The following is a 22,534-nucleotide window of genomic DNA, read 5'->3' as shown; positions in this document are numbered from 1 at the left end:
AAAAACTCTTTGGATCTACACAATTCACATGGATGACATTTTCCCATTCAAAAAGGCGAAAAGTGACTAGTTGGCAGGTGTGTACTACTCTTTGGCCGAAACAAGTGTGTGCAGCGTGCCTATTGTTTTGTTTCCGGTCTAGCTAGATCCGGTGTGGTGTTGCTTTTCTAACGTTACTAGTTGTTGCAACAGCATGTGAAAAAAACTACAAAGTTTGCTTCGCCAAAAAGAACGTTAATCTAAAATGTACACCGTTAAAATGGGTTTGCGTTAATGGCTTTAATAACACGTTTAACTGACAGCACTAGTTGTTAGGAATGAGTTTTGCAGGTGATGTGAACTGTTTAGCTCAGGTGACTGTTGGTAATGCAGACTATAGTTAGAGTTTTGCACATGTTGCTTCAGTTGTGACCACTGTTGTTTAGCAAACGGAAAAAAAAACTGTAAATAAGAAAAATGCAATAACAAATATATTAATAGAGTTCTAAAACAAATCCCACATCAAAATTAATCAAATGTGAATATTTAGTTGAATGTTTGGTGTAACATTTAGTTTAACATTTTTGATTCTTCTTTTTATTATTATATTTACTGTTTTTATAAGATAAATGCTAGAATAATTTTCATTTATTTTTATTAATATTTTACCAAAAATATGGTGTTTTTGGAAAATTAAACCACGTAAACCTATTCTGGTATAATTTCTAAATACATTTATGAACCTGAAAATGAGCATTATATGAGCTCTTTAACATGATGGTAGAAGGTGCAATATGCAGAGGCGTATCAGAAATTTCAGTTTACAGAAAAGTAGTGATACTTCTTATTGGAATTTTTTTTATCATAACTTTAGCTTTTGTGATACATTTTCTGTGTCTGTTCAATGTTCCATGCTTATTAAAAGAAAAACACTCATTGCTGGGAATTCATATCTATGTTCTCGTCCTTGCATAAGAATATAGAGCTGTTTTCATGGTGTCTCATGTTATAATGCTCCATGACATGTTTTATCTGTTATACAGTAAATATTGAACTTTAGCTATACTTTTTATTTATTTTTTAATAATCGCAAATTGAATCGAAATCGCAATATCTGGCAGAAAAATTGCAATTCAATTTTTTTCCCAAATCGTTTAGCCCTACTGCAGATGGTCAGAAACCTGGTTAGTGACAGAATCATGTACATGTACATAAGACTCAAAACCAGCCTAGTATGGAATTGGGTACCCAGCCTTAGTCGTGCTCTATGTAAACTGTGAATTGGAACATACTGAGCATCTACTGTATGGGTGGACAGCGGAGGAGATGGAATGGTAGGACAGGACATTTCTCTGTCATGAAAACGTCTTACCACTGTCGATCCTTTAGAACTGACATGAACTCACACTGACCACAGATGCTGTTTATCCTCAAGGAGCCAAGTGAGTACAGTTGACACCCACATTTCAAGCCAAAGTGTTTAATACCCCAAAGATAGATTTGAGGTGGAGTAGCACTTTAATAAAGACTGGTATGTGTGAGAGCCAGACATGGTATGCTAGAAATCAGTCCAGCCCCGGCACAGATGGCAAAGCACAGAGGGAATGTCTCAACTACAGTATTATCACAGATTCCTTTACTGTGTGGGAAAAAAAGACAACTCATCTCAACTATGCTTCTTTGATGCAACCAGCTGAACTTGGGCACACCATTGGCACAAGCTCATGAAACGAGATGAGACACGAGATTGGGTTCACGAGAACGAGACGAGATTTTAACACTATTTTAAAAAAAAACTTAAATTGAGAAATATCTGGGAAGATAGTCTTTACTCAGAGAACCAAGGTTACAATGTAACCAAGCGTCTCATTGCAGCAGTAAACAAGGAAGTATTGTTTTGATTTATGACTATTTTAAGACGAGGGCAGAACATTTATCCTTGTTTAATATCTTACTCTTTAACAAAAAGGTCTGTCTCCATAGGGATCCTTTCCATAATGTTGTCAGACACTTAGAATAATAATCTGAGCCTGTCTGTGGATAAAACAGCACTTTTAGTGGATGGAAATTGACAATGTTTACATTGCAGCCCGGTTCTCAGCTGCCTGTTCTCATTACCCTTTAAAGTTGTTCTAATTAATAATTGTATCTAACTATAAAGCATGGAATCTCTGTCTGTGTGGCTGTGTAATGTTCAGGTAAATAATAATAGTATAAGATGGGACTTGAACCCTGGTGTTAAAGCATGAAACATCTACTTACTGTACACTGCACATATCAACATCAACATCCAAGTTGCTGATGGTGTGTGTGTGTGTGTGTGTGTGTGTGTGTGTGTGTGTGTGTGTGTGTGTGTGTGTGTGTGTGTATCTCTGTTTCCCTGCAGAGATTTTCCTATCCGGGGCATGCAGATCTATGATGGGCCCATCAACATGCAGAACTGTACATTCCGGAAATACACAGCGTTGGATGGACGCCACACCAGTGCCTTTGGTTTCAGGCTCAACAACTCGTGGCAGAGCTGCCCCAACAACAACGTCACTGACATAATCTTTGACCACGTACCTGTGAGTCAGCTTCTGTGTGAAATTCACAAAACATCTGAAGTTTAAGCGTCTGTAGCTTCTGTACTTCCCAGTGAAACTGAATATTTTAGCAGTGTACATTTACAGGAGGGATTTAAATCAAATTGTTTGCAATTTGGGGGTATGGGGAAGTGGACTGGAGAAAGTCTACACTGGAAAAACAAATCTGAAAATAATCAACATTAAATTTGAATGTAAATCACTGAAATTTGGTTTTAGCAATTTGGTGAGCTGTCCTCACCACCAGATGTCCCATTTACAGTAAACTGCATAAATTAAAATCAGATTAAGACAATTGTTTAGAGGAAATTTGAATTGAAAACAGAGAGCTTTAACGATGTTTAATGTTTCAGCACCAAATTCAATACTTTTTTGGTACGTGTCAAAGTTTAGTCAGGATACTGTTTTGAAACCATTTTATCCTTTTTTTTCAAGTGCTATAGAATTGAATAAAACACCCAAAATGCAATGAAAGTAATCATTAAATTTACCAACGTAAAAGTTTTGGATATGATCATGGAGTAAAATAGCCACTCTGAACAGCTGACTCCCTCTCTCTACTGTAGCTCACGTCTCGGGTGTTCTTCGGGGAGCCGGGGCCCTGGTTTAATAAGATGCAGATGGACGGGGACAAGACGACCATCTTCCACGACATTGACGGCTCGGTCAGCGAGTATCCCGGAGCCTTCCTGGTCAAAGAGGACAACTGGCTGCTCCGGCACCCCGACTGCATTGATGTACCCGACTGGAAGGCTGCTATCTGCAGCGGCCGCTATGCACAGGTGGTTCACACATCCATCATCACAAACACTCAGCTAGAGCTGTAACAATTCCGAACGTTGCTGTAAAATTACCAATCAGGAAAAAGGGTTAAAAGTTGGGAGAATGATGTCCAAGTCTGAACAGCTAAATTGATCAATTGGTCGAAACACCTATACCATGGATGTTGAACATTAGGTGCTTGGTCCATGCCAATTGAGTCCAGGGACCGTTTAAAGGGTAATTGCATTTTTTTTTTTCAACCTGGACCCTATTTTCCTATGTTTTTGTGTGTAAGTGACTGATGGGAACAACAATCTTTGAAATTGGTCTAGTATTCAGCAAAAAGGTTGTGAGCAGTAGCCACAGACCGGGCTGCAATGTAACCCTATGGGGCAAATGTGCATCATCAATTTTCGTCCACTAAAAGTTCTGTTTTTGCTGCTGACAGGCACAGATTATTATTAAGTGTCTGACAACATTATGGAAATGATCAATATGAATATAGGCCTGTTTTTGAAAACCTCTTTAAGACATTTTTGTTTAACAAGAAACAGCACTAGCGCTTAACCCACCAGACTCCATTTAAAAAAACTGTACTTTTAATGTATGTAGATCCAACATATTTTCATATGTAAATCGGTAAACTATGTGTTTATTTCAACCAAAACTAGAGTTGTGATGGTTGTAAAAGTAGAAAGACAACCCAAAACAACTTTTCATAGTTTTATTTTGTTTCTGTCGACTTTGAATGAAGTGTATTTAATGATACTAAAATTAATGTTTATTTACATGGAGTCTGGTGGCTTTAGCGAACACTATTTCACAGATACGTACTACCGGCACATACGGGTACTTCACAAAAACTCAAGGCCGCGCCCCCTTTAGGGGGATAGAAAACAGACAATCCCATAGAAGTCAATGCAATTTGACATGTGTTTGGATTATAATTTTGACAAATGTCAAACATTTTTTTCTTGTTAAACAGATGGTTTGTTCTATACACATGTCTGTTTATTGTGTGACTTTGCCTGAACCTAAGCGTTCACAATACCTTAATAAACTAAGGTCGATCGCCGTCATGTCCCCTCACCCTCTGTGTCAGTAGATCAATGACCCAACAGTGGCTGCATACTGCTTATGTAGAAATACATATCTGATTAAATCACTATTGTTAGTGTCGTCTGTAATTAATCAACCTGTTATTAATAACCAACTGTTCAATCTATAAGCTCTGATTTAGTTGGAGACGACAGTCTGATGCTGCTAAACTGTTAGCAGCTTCCCACTAAAGTTAACGTTAGCTATCCATCAGTAGTAACTGTCACCAGCATCATTTACCACACCGACTGAGAATATTCACGTTTCTTATGAGCCTCATATATCAGTGTGAAAGTCTTGATTAACACAACAGCTTTTTCAGCATTTTCCTGTTTCTCTACTGATGTGACGCGCGTTTCTGACAGACCCTTGCCGATGCCATTCTGGTCTATAGCCTGGAGCCAAAGCCCATCTATCAGGATCTTTTATATTTTAGGACATGGCAAGAGGACAAATCGAAGACCAGGGTTTTTGGATGTATTGTTGGTGCAACAAACTATTCAGGAACTTTTCGGCATAGTTATTAATTTAAAACGGTTTGTTTAAAGTAAAAGTTTGGAGCAATTTACATTTCCTCTATGTTTTACGCTGTTGTCGTCTATGGGGAACGCAGCATTGTTTTCCCCCAGAAAGGGGTGTGGTGATGAGTCCTTCCCTTGAATGACGTATTGCCGGTAGTACATATGTTTTTGTTAAAAAAAGGATCTTACTCTTTAACAGAAAGGTCGACCTCCTTAGAAATCCTTTCCACAATGTTGTCAGACCCTTAGAATATTAATCTGAGTCTGTCAGTGGCAAAATTAGCTCTTTTGTGAAGGTAAATACCAGCTGCGCAATTGCCTTTGTACCATTGTACAAAGTAGCTTGTTTCGCTGACTGCCGACTGCAGCGGTCTTGTTTAATACTGGACCAATGTCAAAGACTGTTGTTACCATCAGTCACTTAGACACAAAAACATAGGAAAATGTGGTCCAGGTTAAAAAAAAATGATATTGATATTGGATAAGACTTTTTATTTTGTCCAAATATTTGAATCAGCCTTCTAACTCTGTTGTGGGTTTTCTTCAGATCTACATCCAGACCCGTAACCCTGCCAACCTGAACATGCACATAGTGAAGGACGAGTACCCGGACCGGCCCCTGACACTGGAGGGCGCCCTGGGGAAGAAGAAGCACTATCAACAGTTCCAGCCGGTGATCACACTGGCCAAAGGCTACACCATCCACTGGGACCAGGCGGCGCCGGCCGAGGTCACCATCTGGCTCATCAACTTCAACAAGTCAGTGCACACATGAGCCGCACACAGCCTACACACACAACTCATGTTTACTGCAAGTACTGTGGTCTGGGTTGTTTTAAAGAGGTGAGAATCATTCATGGACTAAATTAACATCCAGTACAGGAGCCAGCGGTGGAAGAAGTATTCAGATCTCCCGAAATTCAGCCTTGGTGCAGCATTACAGCCACTGCGAGCCAGTCCCACAATGAGCTTTCCTTAGGACGTGCCATTTCTGTGTTTGTAGCTTTAAATGCTATTGAGGAGGCGAGAGGCAAAGCAAGATACCCAGGGCTTGGTTTACACCTATCGCCATTTCTAGCCACAGGGGGACCATAGGCAGGCTAGGGGAACACATATTAATGTTAAAAAAACCTCATAAAGTGAAATTTTCATGCCATGGGACGTTTAATGTGTAAAATAACTAATAACTAAAGCGGTCAGATGAATGTAGTGGAGTAAAAAGTACAATATTTCTCTCTGAAATGCAGCAGATTAGAAGTAAAAAAGTGGCATGAAAAGTACGTCAACATTTGTACTTAAGTACAGTACTGGAGTAAATGTACTTAGTTACATGTCAACCCTGACCGGAGAGACATTTGAGTGGGGGAGAGAAGGCGACACTCTAACACTAACACACTAACTCTGTCACTCACCAGTTGCTCAGCTCACATGCTCAGGTTTGTACAGTGTCAACCATCTTCTAAATACACAAGTCTTTATACCTGTTCTGAAAGGCCACACCTGAAGGTGGGGCAATGTTCAGACCATGCTTTCGCTCACACCTCCACACACCTGGCCAATCACTGCGCAATGTAGACGGTTGGTTCCAGAATGTTGTATCCATCCTGATGACCTAACCCTTCAGGAAGTGTGAACCGCCATCCAGCCAGTGTTGGGAAAGTTCACTTTCTACATGAACTAGTTCAAAGTTCAGTTCACAAATTTTAAAATGAACTAGTTCAGTTCATAGTTCATAATTCACAAAGTTCACAGTTCCAAAAATGAACTACTTCATAGTTCTTTTTTTCCATATGTTGCTTCAGTTCAATGTGCCGTTTCAAGTTTGCTGTGGATGTGACTGAAGTGCAGATTTTCTTTTTGAAAGCCGGCGGGCAAAGTTTGCACAGAAATGTAAGATTTTTCCAATCCTCACCGACCTTGTCATAAAACTTATTTAAATGATCATATGACGCCTTCTTGCTGCTTCGTCACCTCCATGCTGCTTTTTGTTTTGATGACGCATGCGGCGGTGCGACACTGGTGGCTGGTGTTGCCAGATTGGGTGTTTTTTCCGCGACATATTAAGGCCTGTTTACGGTGTGTTTTAGCCGGGTTTTCGCCTGGAAGGCTTTATAGAAATCTGGCACCCTATTGAACGAAGTTAAACTGAGAGAGCATTCCGTTCACAGACACAAACAACACTGCATCCAGCTATAGAAAGAATTTTAGACAGAGGGACGACATTAACAGAACTGTGTCCACACACTTTTTGGCTAACCTTCTATCACATTATCTGTTCAAATATGAATATAAACATCTTGTTATGTTTTCAGTTCATTGAAAATGCTCATATTATGCTATTTTACTTTATCCCTTTCCTTCATGTTATATATCTTGTTTGTGCATGTTAGCCATGGTTATTGGCTGAAGCTGGTTTGTTTTGGATCACACTAGCTTGCTTGTCAGGCCCCGCCCTACTCTGCTTTTGACTGGCTAGTAGTCCTTACCTAGGCACTGCGCATATATGACTCCCAACAAAGATGGAACAGAAGTGAGATGCCTCACTCGATAGCTAAAACAGAGAGCTCAACACACAGGGTGAAAAGAGCAATGTACAATATGACAAAAATATGGTGTTTTTGGAAAATTAAACTACGTAAAACTATTCTGGTACAACCTCTAAATTCAATTATGAACCTGAAAATGAGCGTAATATGAGGTATTTAAGGATGTCAAACTAAAATATAACTTCTTAGCTTTCTCACGGTATATAGTTTTAACTATTTGCTTTAGTGTTGATTTTACAAGAGTAATGCAACAGGTAGCTAACACCGGTGAATTAGCCGTGTGCTACCCTTGGCCATACTCGGACCCCCCCCCATCTCCCCGCTGTAAACACTCACTGGGCGCTGCTGGTTTTTCAGGGCTGAAAATGTGTTCATTTCGGTCGCGGAAATGAACATCAATGCTGTCAACACATCCAGGACCGTACTTCTGTTCTTCACACTAGAAGATGTGCTTCACCAACTCCAAATGATGCAGTAAAAGCTCCCAAATTTCCACTTTGAATGTAAAGTCCCAAGGGTTCTTACTGCTTTCTCTCATCAAAGTCACTTTTGCACACTAATTAGACATGTAAAATTCACACATAGATTCTTAGACATGTAGATTAATTCTATTTGCACTCCGGGGGGCGATCGCTCAGGAAAAGCACAGCGAAAAGACCGCAAACTGCGTCAGACCGGAGGTGTGCGGATATGGCCAATAGCTGCGAACGGCGTCCGAACACGGACACAGTGACGTTACGGTTAAACATCAAAACATGTTGTGAATGATGACACTGGATGTTGGCTGACAGGGTTAACACACTGATCCCTCCACACTCTGTAAATGACATCATGGTGAGTGAAGTAAAGTGATCATTCCTTCACTGCTGCTATTGACCAAGATTCACCACAGAAATGGGGAGAGCCTCACTTTGTGTTCTTCCCTTCCAGTGGAGGAATGTTACTAAGTACATTTACTCAGAGTCCAGCTGAAATGATTAGACCATTAAATACAGAACTGTTTGGATCGTTTACAGTTTCTAATATGTGAGGATTTTTCTGCATTGAATACTTTTAAGAAAGATAAGAAAAGCTGTATTGTCTGTCAGGAGTTACAGAAATTTGTCTTTGACAGGGCAGGCTCAAATGACATAAAATACATATAAGAACATAAAGACACATATAGAAACAGTGTAAAAACGTTCACCGTACAAACGTACAAAATGCACAAATAGTGTCAAAAAGATGCCTGAATGGAGCTGCTGGGATGTTGTCTATGTATGGCTGTTCAGTGTGGTGATGGCAGTGGGGATGAAGGATTTTTTTTTTTTAATATATATATATATATTTTTTTTTTTATATATATATATATATATATATATATATATATATATATATATATATATATATATATATATATGTTCACTTTTAATACTTTAAGTACACTTTCCTGATGATACTTACATACTTTTACTCAAGTAACATTTTCAATGCAGGACTTTTACTTGTAATAGAGTATTTTTACAGTGTGGTGTTGGTACTTTTACTTAAGTAAAGGATCTGATTACTTCTTCCACCGCTGCTCCCTTCAGACGGTGGTTACAGTGTGGCCTTTAGCTATTTAAACTGCATAAAATCTGGCTGTCACTTCAAGCATGTAAGCTTTTCCCCATGGCCTGAGTTCACCCTGACAGTTTAGAGCCCAAACAGGATGTTTCCATCGATGGTGCATACACTGTATGGTGTACTGTGCACTCTGTACTCTCAACTCAACTGCACTGCTCAATTGGTCATCATTATCCATACATAGACTTTTGCACTGGTATAACTTCATCTACAAATCCATCCTTGGGTTGCTGCCAACATATTTATCCAGTTACATGTCAGCAGGGCGTAGCAGGGCGCTGAGCAGGACCACGGCTACAGCTGCAACCATGATTCACCTAAATCATGGTTGCAGCTGTAGCCTACCACACTAATCCAAGGAAAACTGCGAGGCGAGAAAACACAAGGATTCTGGGGAATAAGCTCCCCAGAGCTAAGTTAGTAATAAGCATTTCTGGGACATGAGTGCACACAGATGGAAAGAGATGAGAGAGGAGCTCAGTGTGTCATAGGAAGTCTAAAACTAGAACAGAGCTATTCCAAGGAAAACCTGAGCCAGCTTATAAGGGTTGGTAGATGAATCTGACGACTATGAAGAGAAGCAGAGAGGAGAGTTCAGAGCTTGGCAAAAAGGTTTTTTCTTTTTCTGCCCCCTTAACCTGGAATAAACTGCAGTAGAATGTAAAGCTTCCAGCTTGTTCCCACTAGGGATTTTAAATTCATTTTAAGGGCACTGGAAAAAACATCTTTGAAATCTTGTTCTTGTTTTTAGTATTTTAGTGTTCAACCCTTGTCTTCCCGTTTAACATGCACTTGTTGTCAAGACAACAGATACTATAAATTTGAAGAAAACACTCAAAATTGAAAGTAGTGATCATTCATTTTACTTGCAAAGAGCGTTGTATGGAACCATCCATGTTATTTTGGGTTATGCTATTTGGTTCAAAGAAACCGATATTCTGAAATAGAAACTTTTGAAAACGGGTCAAATTTGACTCAAGGACAACAGGAGGGTTAACCATCCGAGGACAAAAGACGCACCGGCGAGTCCAATCAATGTTTGAAAACACTCCTACTCAAAAAGTGACATTACAAAATTTCATTTTAGACGTTCATTTCCTATTTTATTCATATATTACGCTACTTTTGTACTCATTTCAAGCACCAAAACAATGGAGTGTGTTTTCACAAGAGATTTGAGAAATATTTCTGCTTTAGTGCCAAATTATCTCTTTATACATTGCTCTGGAACAATTTTGGGCTTCACTATACAAAAAGCTAAGTTTGTTCTGAACATTTTCATATGAAACACATGGGGATCAGGTTATATGCAAAAACCCTAAAAAGGAGAATTCAAGAACATGAGTGCCCTAGGACCTCAGTGGGCTAAGTCTACTTGGCACTTTCATTTAAATATTGTTACTATTTGGTAAATCTTGCATATACTATTGTAATCTGTTTGTCTGTCTGTAACTGATGTTGTGTATTGTTCCCAACAGGTCTCTCTTGAGAATGAGACGCTGTGTGTATTTGACATTACCTGTATAAATAAAGGTTAAATAAAAATACACCAACAGCCCCATCTACAGTTCACAGAGGAGTACTGCAAGTGAGGCTGTTTCTCTGCAGAAAGAGCTGAAATATAACTTGTTTTTATTACATGATTTAAGACAACAGCTGCTATGTGTTTTAATTGGGCCATTATTCCCTGCCTCCTATAGTATGATATATTAAAATGCAGCTTCCTGCTGCTCATTTGAAGCTTTGATGAAGGAGCTTGTAGCAGTAAAAAGCTGTTGAGCTAAATACATGATGGTCTTTTAAATCCCCTGTCTTGTTAATGAATTGTTGACTCTAGGGCAGTTTAGATTTGAATTTTCATCATTTTGAATGGTTCTGTTTGATCCTGATTCACCTTATTTTGGAACATAATTTTGGGCGTCATATTTTGATAATCAATGACTTCACCTGATTAGATAAAGGTGGAAAATAATCCTGTGTGTTGTTACTGTGGATGTGAGAACAGCGTCGGCTGTGAGATTAAGGTATCGGCATTGTTCTGTTTGTTGTCTTTCAGAAACGACTGGATCAACGTGGGCCTCTGCTACCCACAAGGCACCACTTTCACTGTCATCTCCGACATCCACAACCGCCTGACCAAGCAGACCCGCAAAACCGGTGTCTTCACCCGGACCTCGCAGAGGGACAAGATCCAGCACTCACACCTGGCCAGAGGATACTACTACTGGGAGGAAGACACCGGGTCAGACACGCTCACACACACACACACACACATACATACACACACAGACACTCACACACACGCACGCACACACACAAACACACACACACTAAAATATAAAATATAAAGAGCAAAGAAGAGATCAAAACGGAAGGGAGCACAGAAAAACAACTACGACAACCGGTAATACACCGTATTCTGTGACCCATTGTATTTTGTCAATAAGAATTTCAGCTATACTGCCACTGCAAATGTTACTTTAGTGAATGCTTTTATTTTGATAGCTGTTACTAAATTATTATAAAGTATTTAAATAGATTAGAACTTGTTAGCATTTTAGATGCATGACTTTGTATCCATGAAGCATCCCGTACTGGTTCATCTGCTCCTGAAGGGACCAGTTGACTTTGAGATGATCAATTCAATTCAATCAAATTTTATTCATAGTATCAAATCATAACGAGATATCTCAAGACACTTTACAGATAGAGTAGGTCTAGACCACACTCTGTAATTTACAAAGATCCAACAATTCCAGTTATTCCCCCAAGAGCAAGCATTTAGTGCGACAGTGGCGAGGAAAAACAGTAGCAATAATAGTCACAATAAAGATAATGGAACTATGACTAGAAATAGTAGTTGTAGTAGTTCATGGCACTACAGGGCACTGCAGGGCGTAGCAGGGCGCTTAGCAGGACCACGGCGACAGCTACATCCATCAAAGTGTGTTTTCGCCCAAACAATGTCTGCTCAATGTTGACATACTTATTGATATGCCTATCGTGTTGTCACTCTTAGTGTGTGATACATAAACTCTCTGATGACAACGTGCACATAATTGCTGTTTAAGTTACACTACTGTAGAGCCTGTTTTACATGCCTGTTGGGAACGAGCAGATTGTTGGCCTGTGGTATTGCTACTTACAACTTTCTCCAGAACCACTCATCCAAACAATTTCATATTTCAGACACTGCACTTCCTTTGGTCGTCAGTTCAATTCAGTTTCAATTCAATTTTATTTATAGTGTCAAATCACAAAAGAAGTTTCTCAGGACTCTTTACATATTTAGAGTAAGTCTAGACCACACTATAATTTACAGAGACCCAACAATTCCCAGAGAGAGAGAGAGAGAGAATAATACCTAATACTACAATAAATGCAGAAATATGACTCATAAATGAATCATGGAATGATATGAACAGTTGCAATTACAGTAACAGTAAACATTATAAAATGACAAATAATAATAGTAGTAGCAGTGCAAGGCATAGCAGAACTGGGCCCAGGAGATCAGCATCTCAGAATAACGGAACAATCTCATAATTATGACATAGTTTTCATCTAATTATGAGATATTTGCTTGTAATTACATAGCAAGTCATAATTTTGAGAGAAGTTATAATTATATGATAGGGCCTCCATTTTCTTTGTCTTTGGTGAATGATATGCGCAAAGTACTGAATGTGTATGTGTGTATGGTGTCTAACATGTACTGTGTGTTGCAGGCTGCTCTTCCTGAAGGTGAAGGCCCATAACGACAGGGAAGAGTTTGCCTTCTGCTCTGCCAAGGGCTGTGAGAGGGTGAAGATCACAGCCGTCATCCCTAAAGGCAGTCCCCCCAGCGACTGCATGGCCCAAGCCTACCCACTGCACTCCGAGATGCCTGTGGTGGACGTATCCATGCCCAGAAAGATACCTAATGTAAGGCCAGTGGGGAAGGACATTAAATGTATTTTAAAAATGTTCAAACCGGGCATTATTCTCTTCATAGCTGTTGTAGTGACACTGTTCACGCTGTAAGTATAGTCACTTCCGGGTTATGCATGTGACGCAGAGTTTGACGAAGCTCCGTTTGTTCCGGTCTCCTCATAGACAGTAAAATTAATGGACAAGGCGACGCTGTAGATTTCCACGGAGACGGGTGAAGTCTATTAGAAGGACTTTTCCGGTGAAGGCTGAGCGTTACTGCGCAGCCTCCAACTGAGCTTGACGACTTTGATGTGAAGTGTGCAACCTGTCTAAAAGTCTTCTGGTAGCTGTGCCAAGAGAAATCTCAGTCATTCCCAATCTTGCAAAGACGGAGAGCGTAGGTATATGTTAGGAGATAACATAGGCACAGACTCATTATTTCTAACTAAAATGCCAGTTAACAGTAATTAAACTTAAACAGCTAATATAAGTCGAAACTGCCTGCAAGCTTCACCTGCCTGTATGGTAATTTGTCTACTATGCGACAGAAAGTCACGTGGTAATGACACAGTCGTTAGCCTATTTTAAAAAAAACGCCTGCTACGGAGCCATAACGTGAGATACAAGGTAATGGAGCCTTTTATACATTGTCGTTTAGAAATAAACAATGGACAAATAGAGTCTTTAAACGCTTCAGATGTGAAGTTATTCGCTGTCAAAGTGACTGGAAGTCAATGGGATGCTAACAGCAGGTGATGGCTTGATGGCATGAAAATGTCTCCATAGGAGGTATGCTTTGTGGAGGCTTGCTTACCCCCTTGGGTCTCCTGGGTGAAGGTCCTGTGTTTGTTTGACCCATCCACCCCCCCAACCTGCCTTCTTAGGCTGCGTTCACACTGCCTGAGTCGGCTGTCCGATGGTCCGTAAAAACGCAGAAGCAAAAACGCAGGTTTTTCCGTTAATTTTGAATGGGGGTGGTGCGTTTAGGGGGGACACTTAAAAAAATTTTAAGTTTGAGACCGACTCAACTTTTGGAGAAATCCAACCCCACGTCACGCTGCGGTGGCCAATCATGTAACCGGAGATGAGATCAGACTTGGTGTGTTTTAAGCTATGGTTTGAGACGGTGTGAGAGTCCCATACAGGAAAAATCACTGCCTCTATCGCTGCCACAAGAAAGTTTTGTGGGGGGGGCGGGGAGGTTTAGAACACAACAGGACGTTACACAAATGGGCCGTTTCTTTGACACTCCGCTGCACAACCCTGCGGAAAATCGCCGGATCACTTTTCTTGGTGTGAATTCCCACTTACATGGAAATTTGGCCCTCTTCTACTTCCTCACCTTACTTCCTGTTTTGCCCCCATCATTCATACTACGGCTACTAGAGGTCTCCGCCACTAGAAATGTAAATATAGGTCGTAATTGCTGCCTGAACAAATTACTTTACTTACTACTTACTTTAACTACATGCCATTGACTACATGTGTGGAACAAATACACCTTCTCTATGCAGTGTTGTCTGTCATGCCATGTTTTAAATTCCGATGGATTTTGATTGGCTGTCAATTCAATTCAATTCAATTTTATTTATAATATGAAATCATATCAAGACTTACCTGAAGACACTTTACAGAAGAGTACGTCTAGACCATAATTTACAAAGATCCAATAATTCCCCCCAAAAGCAAGCATCAGTTGAAGATAATTTTCAGATATGTTCATACTGAATACATTTACTAGGTTTGTATATTTTCACAAGGTGTGTTTTTAATATCTCTAACTCAGCTTGTATACATAAATGCACTCATGTTTTAAACTTTGTAGGCATGTACGTTATTTCTAAGAAAAATATTCCATCAAATGAATGCCCCATTTATTCTATCCTTATTCACACTCTTTGTCGACTTTCCGCCTCTTTCTTGGCTCTATCCTGTTCACTTTTACTGCTGCTGAAATTAATTAACCCACAGCAGTCATTAGAAATATAATAACTTTCTTATGTCAAAGTGACATTTTGCAGCTGCGATTCTTTAATGTTATTTGTTGTGCTCTGTAGCTCAGCAATTTAAAGTCAGTTTTCACTCACCACAATCGGTGAGTGAAAACTGACTTTAAATTACTTCTGTGCAATGCCAAATATTGTGTATTCATTCCATCTGTGTTTATTTGCTTGTTTCCTCTTAGCACTCAGCAGAACACTTCCTGGAGGTCAGACTGGAGTCCTACAACACTCGGTTCTTCCACATTAAGGAGGACTTTGCCTTCACTGAGGTATCTGTGTGGCATACACACAGTAGAATACAAGGTGTAGACTTATTGTCACTGTGGTTCAACAGATTAGACTTAGACCACTGGTTGTGGGTTACTGAACAGAAATTAGTATCCAGTATTGAGAAAGTATCATTCAGAGACACAATACACGTTTCGATTCTACACAGATGAGTTGTACAGTTATACGTCATTTAGTCTCACTTTGCCAGACCTTACTCCACAGGAAGGTCTGGCTAGTCCACACAGCATTCCGGGATGGGAGTAAAACGTGCTCTGGTTTATTGGCATTTCTTTGAAATCACAATCGTCTTGGGTGGCGATAAGCTCCGGACGGAGCCACAGTGCCTCTGCAAAATAGACTCGGGAAGGAACTTGTTTTGGTGGAACATGTGTACGTTCAAAAGTAGTTTTAGTCGTGCAACAGAAAACTCATATTGACAGACAGATATTCTAGCTAGCTGTCTGGATTTACCCTGCTGAGCAGGAGATCTGAGGAGCAGTTAACCATAGTCCTCATAAGTCCACCGGAATTTAGAACGCCAACACAAAATAAAAGAGGAAGGTGACGGACATCCGGCCGAAAAGACGGAAATCTGGTGGAATTTTTAGCGGCACTGGAGCGGAACGTCGTGGATATAGACTATATGTCATTAGGGCTTTTATTGGTGCCAGACTTTGGTGTCAGTTCTATTGAAGTTAATGGGGCAGGCATGGCAGATCCCACTATAACCCATCATATCTGTGTTGTTTCACCTTTGACTGAAAAATGCTTCCACAAAATTTAAAAAAAAACACAATACGTGATGTTGATTGATGTTTTTCAGCCCCGAATGTTTACAGCATGTGGCTCCGTCCCTGATCATGGCTTTGTCCAGCAGGTGCATATATCTCAACTCCAGCCCCCTGTTTGGGCTAAGACAGCTGCTACATCATGATGCATGACCAAACAGGGCAGGTCTGACATCAATCATGACAAGGATTAAGTTAGAGAGGCGGTAACGGACCACCGCAGTCACGTGATACCGTAGGCATAGATTTTGGGAGGGGATGCAGGGGATATGTCCATTACAGAATTCCTAAACACGAGGAGCCCATCTGTTGGCTGAGTTTGACCAGTGCTCATGGTTCATGCTACTATATAAAGACTGTGGAAAGGATCTCCAGAGATCAGCTTAGCATCTGCACAAACCAGACCAGACCGAGGACCACTTACCCAATAAAAAAAATTCACAGACCACCTAACTGCAAAATATCCCCAAAAACAACAGGCCTCCTACTTTAATAGAGTATTACAAATTACAGCCAAACTAAATGACAGTTTTTACAAATAGCTGACTCCCTCATTGTCTCTGTTGGTATCTCATTGGGAAGAATGTTGCTGCTTATGCTGAGAATGCAGCGACCGTGAATTTTATTCCTCCGCATTTTCTCCAAAGGTCACGGTGATCATTTGTGACATAAACTGGAGGCAGTGTTGCAAAACGGTCGGCTTTATAGCTGATGTCTGACAACGCGGAAAAAACAGCCAAATCAAATACAGATTTTTACAATTACTTTGGCACTAATTTCAGAACCTTGACGTCATTTTTCAAAACTCTAGACAGAAAACTCACAACCAATGATCAAAATACACATTTTTTCAAAACTCTAACACTTGTTTCAATTGCTTGGATACAATACACATAAACCTAAGATCATTTGTTCATTTAACAAAGACCACCTGTTCAATATGAAACAACTTAACATCAAAGTACTACTATTTAAAAAAAAAAAATTCACACATTACATTTCAGATGATTGTCTGTTCATTTCATCGATACAACTGCTCAAAATGATACGTTAGTGTTGCATTACTCATAATGTATAGTTGTATGGAAACAGACAAACAATATTCCATGTTTATTTAGATCATGAAAGTTTCAAGATAACGAGATTCATCAGATTCACTCTGTACAAATCACTGACCCTGGATCCACACCATCACGCATCCTCCTCCATGTTTGACAGTTGATGTCACACACTGAGGAACCATCCTTTCGCCTACTCAAGGGCGTACAAAAATCCTGCGTGATGAACCGAAGATTTCAAATTTTGATTCATCGGTCCATAGCACCTTTTTCCAGTCTTCAGTAGTCCATTGACGATGTTTCTTGGCCCAGGCAAGCCTCTTTTTCTTATTCTGACGTCTTAGCAATGGCTTTCTTGCTGCAACTCGACCTATCAAACCTGCAGCTCAAAGTCTTCTCTTTACTGTTGAAACTGAGACTTGCTTATTACGACCACTATTAAGCTGTGCTTGAAGCTGTTGTCCTCTCAGAAACTTGTCTTTTGATTCAGTTGTGGCTTTGGGTCTGCCAGACCTCTTCCTGTCAGAGTTTCCCCCAGTTTCTAAGTGCCTTTTGATGGTGAAGAATACTGTACTCACTGACACCTTGACTTTCTTTGCGATTTCTCTGTAGGAAAGACCAACATTCTTAAATGTTATGATGGTCTGTCTCTCTTCTATTGTTAATTGCCTTTTTCCCGCCATTTTTATAGCAACACACTACTTTCTGCAGTACAATATTGTTCAAATAATGCTCACGAGGGTACGGTACCACAGTGTGTTCCAACAATACTTTTATACAAACAGAGGGGGTTGTAAGTAATCCAGACAAGTTGGAACACCTGTGGGAATTGGTAGCACCAACTTTCAAAGCTTGATCAACCTCCATTGCTGCAGAACATCTTTATGTTGTTTACCCATTTCTTGTTCTCTGAAAAAGTCCTTTGTGTAAAATACTGAAATGTACATTATTTTTCAGGTTTGGGTAACCTTACTTTTTTTTTAACCTCATGCAGTTCACCACTTAACCTGTGTACCATTTCAAGCTATTCATTGAACTTGAACTGCTAAAATTTCAATAAAAAACTAGAAAGATTGGGGTGTTCTAAAACTTTTGACCAGTAGTGTACATACATATATACTCGTACCAAATTGTTCGCCATGCCCGAAGGCTTTTTCCAAGATGTTTGGCTAATTGCAATGTAGATGAGGACCTGTGGCAAAATCCACTAGACAGAGTTAAGAGAGTTCTTTGTTTTGCTTTTTACAGTACAAGTAAGTTGAGGAACACTGCATTTGACATTTTACACTACTGTCTTTTCTTTTCTATTTTGTAGCTAATTATTTTGCTTTGATTCAAATAAAGCTATGTTGTGATCGTACTGCATTGTTTTTCATCAATACATTTCAGGTTTTGTTCAATGATTCCACTGTGTCTGTAGTATTTTTTCTACTGCTGCAGTACTTTTACAGGAATGTATTTACATGTACCATAATGAAACATGTATCACCTATTTTGTACTACAATATTTAATAATTGTACGAACAATGACACAGTGAAACTATGGGTAGCTTGTGTGTGGGTGATCTAAAGTAACGTTTCAATGGTATTTCACAATCAATTAGATTTTTGAACCAATGATTGTGCAAGTGCAAGATTTATTTAAAGATATGAATGCACAATGCAGTGTTTTGAACATTGGACAGCCTGTGTTACAAGTGATGACCGTTTTGAGTTTTGTGTCTAGAGTTTTGAAAAATGACGTCAAGGTTCTGAAATTAGTAGCAAAGTGATTGCAAAAAATTTTAATATTAGTTTGAATTTACATACCAGTTTATTTAATATTGAAAACACCACATCTATGCTACTCACGATTTGGGCTTTGGAATTATTCACAGAGAAAACACATTTTAGACTTTTAAATGACCAAATCTAATCACGGACCACCAGTGGACCACTCTTTGAGACGGTTATGATTTGACATTATGAATACAATTGATTTGAATTGACTTTGAGGAATACTGCCTTAGTCTTCTATTTTGATAAAGAAAATTGAACCCCATTTTGTCTTAAAAGTGCTATATAAAGTGATTCTAGTTTTTTCTGACATGTTATATATGGCCTGTGTTATTTGATTTCAATGCTGCTGAATTAGTGACAGTATTGCAGTGTTCAGTGCCGGCATTTTATAGATCCCAGAACTGTAGTGTGATTGGCCGGCTCTGTTGTGACAGGTGAACGGCAGGAAGTTGTACCAACCAGAAGACGGGGTGCAGCTGACAGTGATTGACGGACAGGATGGGAAGGTGGTGGAGAACAAAGGCTTCAGGAACTCCATCTTACAGGGCATCCCTGCACAGATCGACAACTACGTCAGTGGACTGAGAGACGGGTAAACACTGCTCATTTCCTGTCCAACTACACTAAAAACTAGGGATGTCAATTGATATTTAAAATATTTAATCGTGATTAATCGCATGATTGTCTATAGTTAACTTGCGGTTACTCGCAAATGAATCACAGATTTTTTTTTATCTGTTCTGAATGTTCTTTATGTTCGCCTACTTACAGTGCATTCAAATCAACTCAGAGGTGTTGTAAGTGTAAGAGAGCCATCTGGAAGGGCTTCGGAAATTAACCTGCCATTGAAAGGAGACCCTTTTTTTTATCCATTTCTGGTCAAGGAGCTTTGTTTCTGCTAGCCATCCACAACGTTACAGCTGCAACGCTTTCTGATTTGCCAAACTATGGAGCGGCCCGAATCACAGAATGGAGTTAACTATTAATATATTATGTGCTCATTTTGACAGCCCTACTTAAAATCTGTTTGCTCTACCAATCTGTTTAAGATACTTCATTGTGATTTACCATCATGTTGTGACAACTTTTTTCCTTTTTTTTGGTTTTTGGAAGTGTGGGCCTACAAAAGAACTAAATTGAATTGCCACGAGGTGTTAAAACACTGAGCCAAATGCATTCATGATCATTCCAATGACAGACTATAGTCTCAGGCTCCAGTATAACACACAGCTTAAGAGACACATGCAGCTACTTTCAGCTACATGTGAATACTAAAATGATGCACTGTCTCTCACTCTGTCTGTAGTTCCATCGTCCTCATTACGTCTAAGGGCCGTCTGATTACCAGAGGATCCTGGACTAAAGTCCTGGAAAGACTTGGAGCCGACAAAAGCATTAAATTGAAAGGTAACTAACTCTAGGTCTGCTGAGATCAATGCACTCACAGTGGGTATACTGTTCTTGGAATGCATTGGACAAAACACACTGCATTTTCAACAGAAATGCACTGGATGGAGCTGTTAAAAAAAATTTACTCATCTAACAAAAATGGCACAACCAAAAGTGATAGAATGGAAAACAACATAGGCAACACACAACAATCAGGTTGCAACTACATATCTCTGATCAACGATTAGACATTAGGGTAATATGTAAATATAAACTACATAGGAAGATCAAAAAGAAAAATTACAGTCTATGGCTAATTTCAGCATATGCGTGTGTGTGTGTGCACGTGTGTGTGTGTGTGTGTGTGTGTGTGTGTGTGTGTGTGTGTGTGTGTGTGTGTGTGTGTGTGTGTGTGTGTGTGTGTGTGTGTGTGTGTGTGTGTGTGTGTGTGTGTGTGTGTGTGTGTGTGTGTGCGCGCGCGCGCGCGCGTTGTGTGTCTTGTATATCTTGGCATTACTCTTCACTGATTGTTTTTGCATTTGTTTTATTATAAATGTCTTTTGTATGTAAAGCACAAAATGTTAGATCATTTGCATTTGAATATGTGTTGTATAAAAAAAGTTGACTTGAGTTGACATGAGTCACAAATGTTAATGAAAGTTTAAATTGGAAAACTATTGAAAAATTAGCAACATTCTTACATTAACCAGCCTTATGACTTTACTTGGTGTCATAAAAGCATTATGAATCACAGCCCCCTGGGAGCTGTTCAGAAGTGAATGTGAGGCTGAAAAACATCCTGGTGCTCTGATTATTTCAATAACTTTAATGCGATGTGGTCTCCCTGCAGATAAGATGGCATTTGTGGGCTTCAAGGGCTCCTTCCACCCTGACTGGATCCACCTGGAGGTGGACGCCGACCGGGCCAAGATCCACCAGGTCCTGCCTGTCCCTGTGGTCCACAAGATGAAGCTATGAGAGAGAGGCAGGCAGGCAGAGTGGGGAGGACAGCCAAGAGACTATGTAACCCCTGAGATACTGACACACATTACCCCACCCCCCACCCCACCCCGACAAAAAAATGCAATGACACACACGTACACATACAGTACACACTGCCGGCACTGCAGAGTCAGCTGCTCCAAGCCATTGTCCAGGATCAGTGGAGTTTTCTCTAGGTTTGGCTGGGGAAAAGAATGATGGATTTGGTGTGTTGGAAAAAAGGGAAGACCCTCTCCGAGAGCCATCACTGCCCACATTGAACTCTCTCTGTGTAGGTCATCAGTAGAGGGTTTAAGGCTGCGTTCAGATTAGATCAGGTAGTCGGGCTACCCTGCAGCAGTGTGAGAGTGTCACTTCAGTTCAATACATATTTTTCTCTTACCCGTAGTGATACTGATCAGTCTAGATCAGAGGTCTTCAACAGGGAGGCTGGGACCCCTAGGGGTCTTAACATAAGTCCAACATATTATTAGCAAATATAAATCAGCCAATTTGTGAAAAAAAAAACATTAATGATAGGCTTACTAGCCTATAGGTAAAGTAGTCACTAAGATCCACAGATACAGTTCATTCTAAGGATTCACTGTGCCACATGTATGTTTAACATTAAATCATGATTTATCAAATCATGGTGACAATTATTTAATAGCTTAGTATTCTGTACACTAAAAAGGTACAGCATGTATAAAGGCTTTAGGCCGCCATACACATTACTGTAGGCCCAGTTTAATATGAAACTAAATTTTATACAAACAACATATGTAGTAGGGGGTCCCTGCTCCGTCTCTCTCTCTCAGATAAGGGGTCCTTGGCTTAAAAAACATTGAAGACCCCTGCTCTAGACTGATAAATAGCACAAGTATAAGGATAAGGCCAGCGACAGACTGGATGCATGGTGTGAGCGTGGCGTTTCTGTTGCGTGTCAGCTGCGTGGATTTTTCTCTTGACACAGCAGAAACGTGTCTGACGCGGCGCTGCTGCTGCTGCTAGCCTTGTCTGTAAACATGCATGTTTCCCATTGATTTACTGCACTCAAGCATTAGTATAATTCATGATAAACATAGTTATATACTGATTTGATTACAGCAAAGACAACGTCAGCAGTATTGACGGCAAAATAGGCTACAGAATATTTCGTTCTGTATTGACAGGTGCAATATTTGAAAATTGTTTTTTTTTATTACATTTGTATCTGCATTTATGTCAAAACCTAGAGACTTTCAAACAACATGTCATT

General features: G+C 39.9%; 1 protein-coding gene across 1 annotated transcript in view; it reads left to right on the top strand.

Moving 5' to 3' along the window:
• Positions 1-22,265, top strand: part of cemip (cell migration inducing hyaluronidase 1) — a 223,074-nt gene extending 200,809 nt beyond the window's left edge. Inside the window, exons 21-29 of the mRNA XM_028576118.1 lie at positions 2,366-2,546; positions 3,131-3,346; positions 5,493-5,704; positions 11,153-11,338; positions 12,825-13,020; positions 15,194-15,280; positions 19,341-19,498; positions 20,213-20,313; positions 21,146-22,265. Coding sequence (XP_028431919.1) covers positions 2,366-2,546; positions 3,131-3,346; positions 5,493-5,704; positions 11,153-11,338; positions 12,825-13,020; positions 15,194-15,280; positions 19,341-19,498; positions 20,213-20,313; positions 21,146-21,273 — 1,465 coding nt within the window. The 3' untranslated portion in view covers positions 21,274-22,265. The remainder of the gene's footprint in view (positions 1-2,365; positions 2,547-3,130; positions 3,347-5,492; positions 5,705-11,152; positions 11,339-12,824; positions 13,021-15,193; positions 15,281-19,340; positions 19,499-20,212; positions 20,314-21,145) is intronic.
• Positions 22,266-22,534: the final 269 nt, after the last annotated feature.

Source organism: Perca flavescens, chromosome 1 (assembly GCF_004354835.1).
Source record: "Perca flavescens isolate YP-PL-M2 chromosome 1, PFLA_1.0, whole genome shotgun sequence".
Lineage (NCBI taxonomy): Eukaryota > Metazoa > Chordata > Actinopteri > Perciformes > Percidae > Perca > Perca flavescens.
Note: the sequence above shows the minus strand (reverse complement) of the source record. Positions and strands in the feature narration are given on the sequence as shown.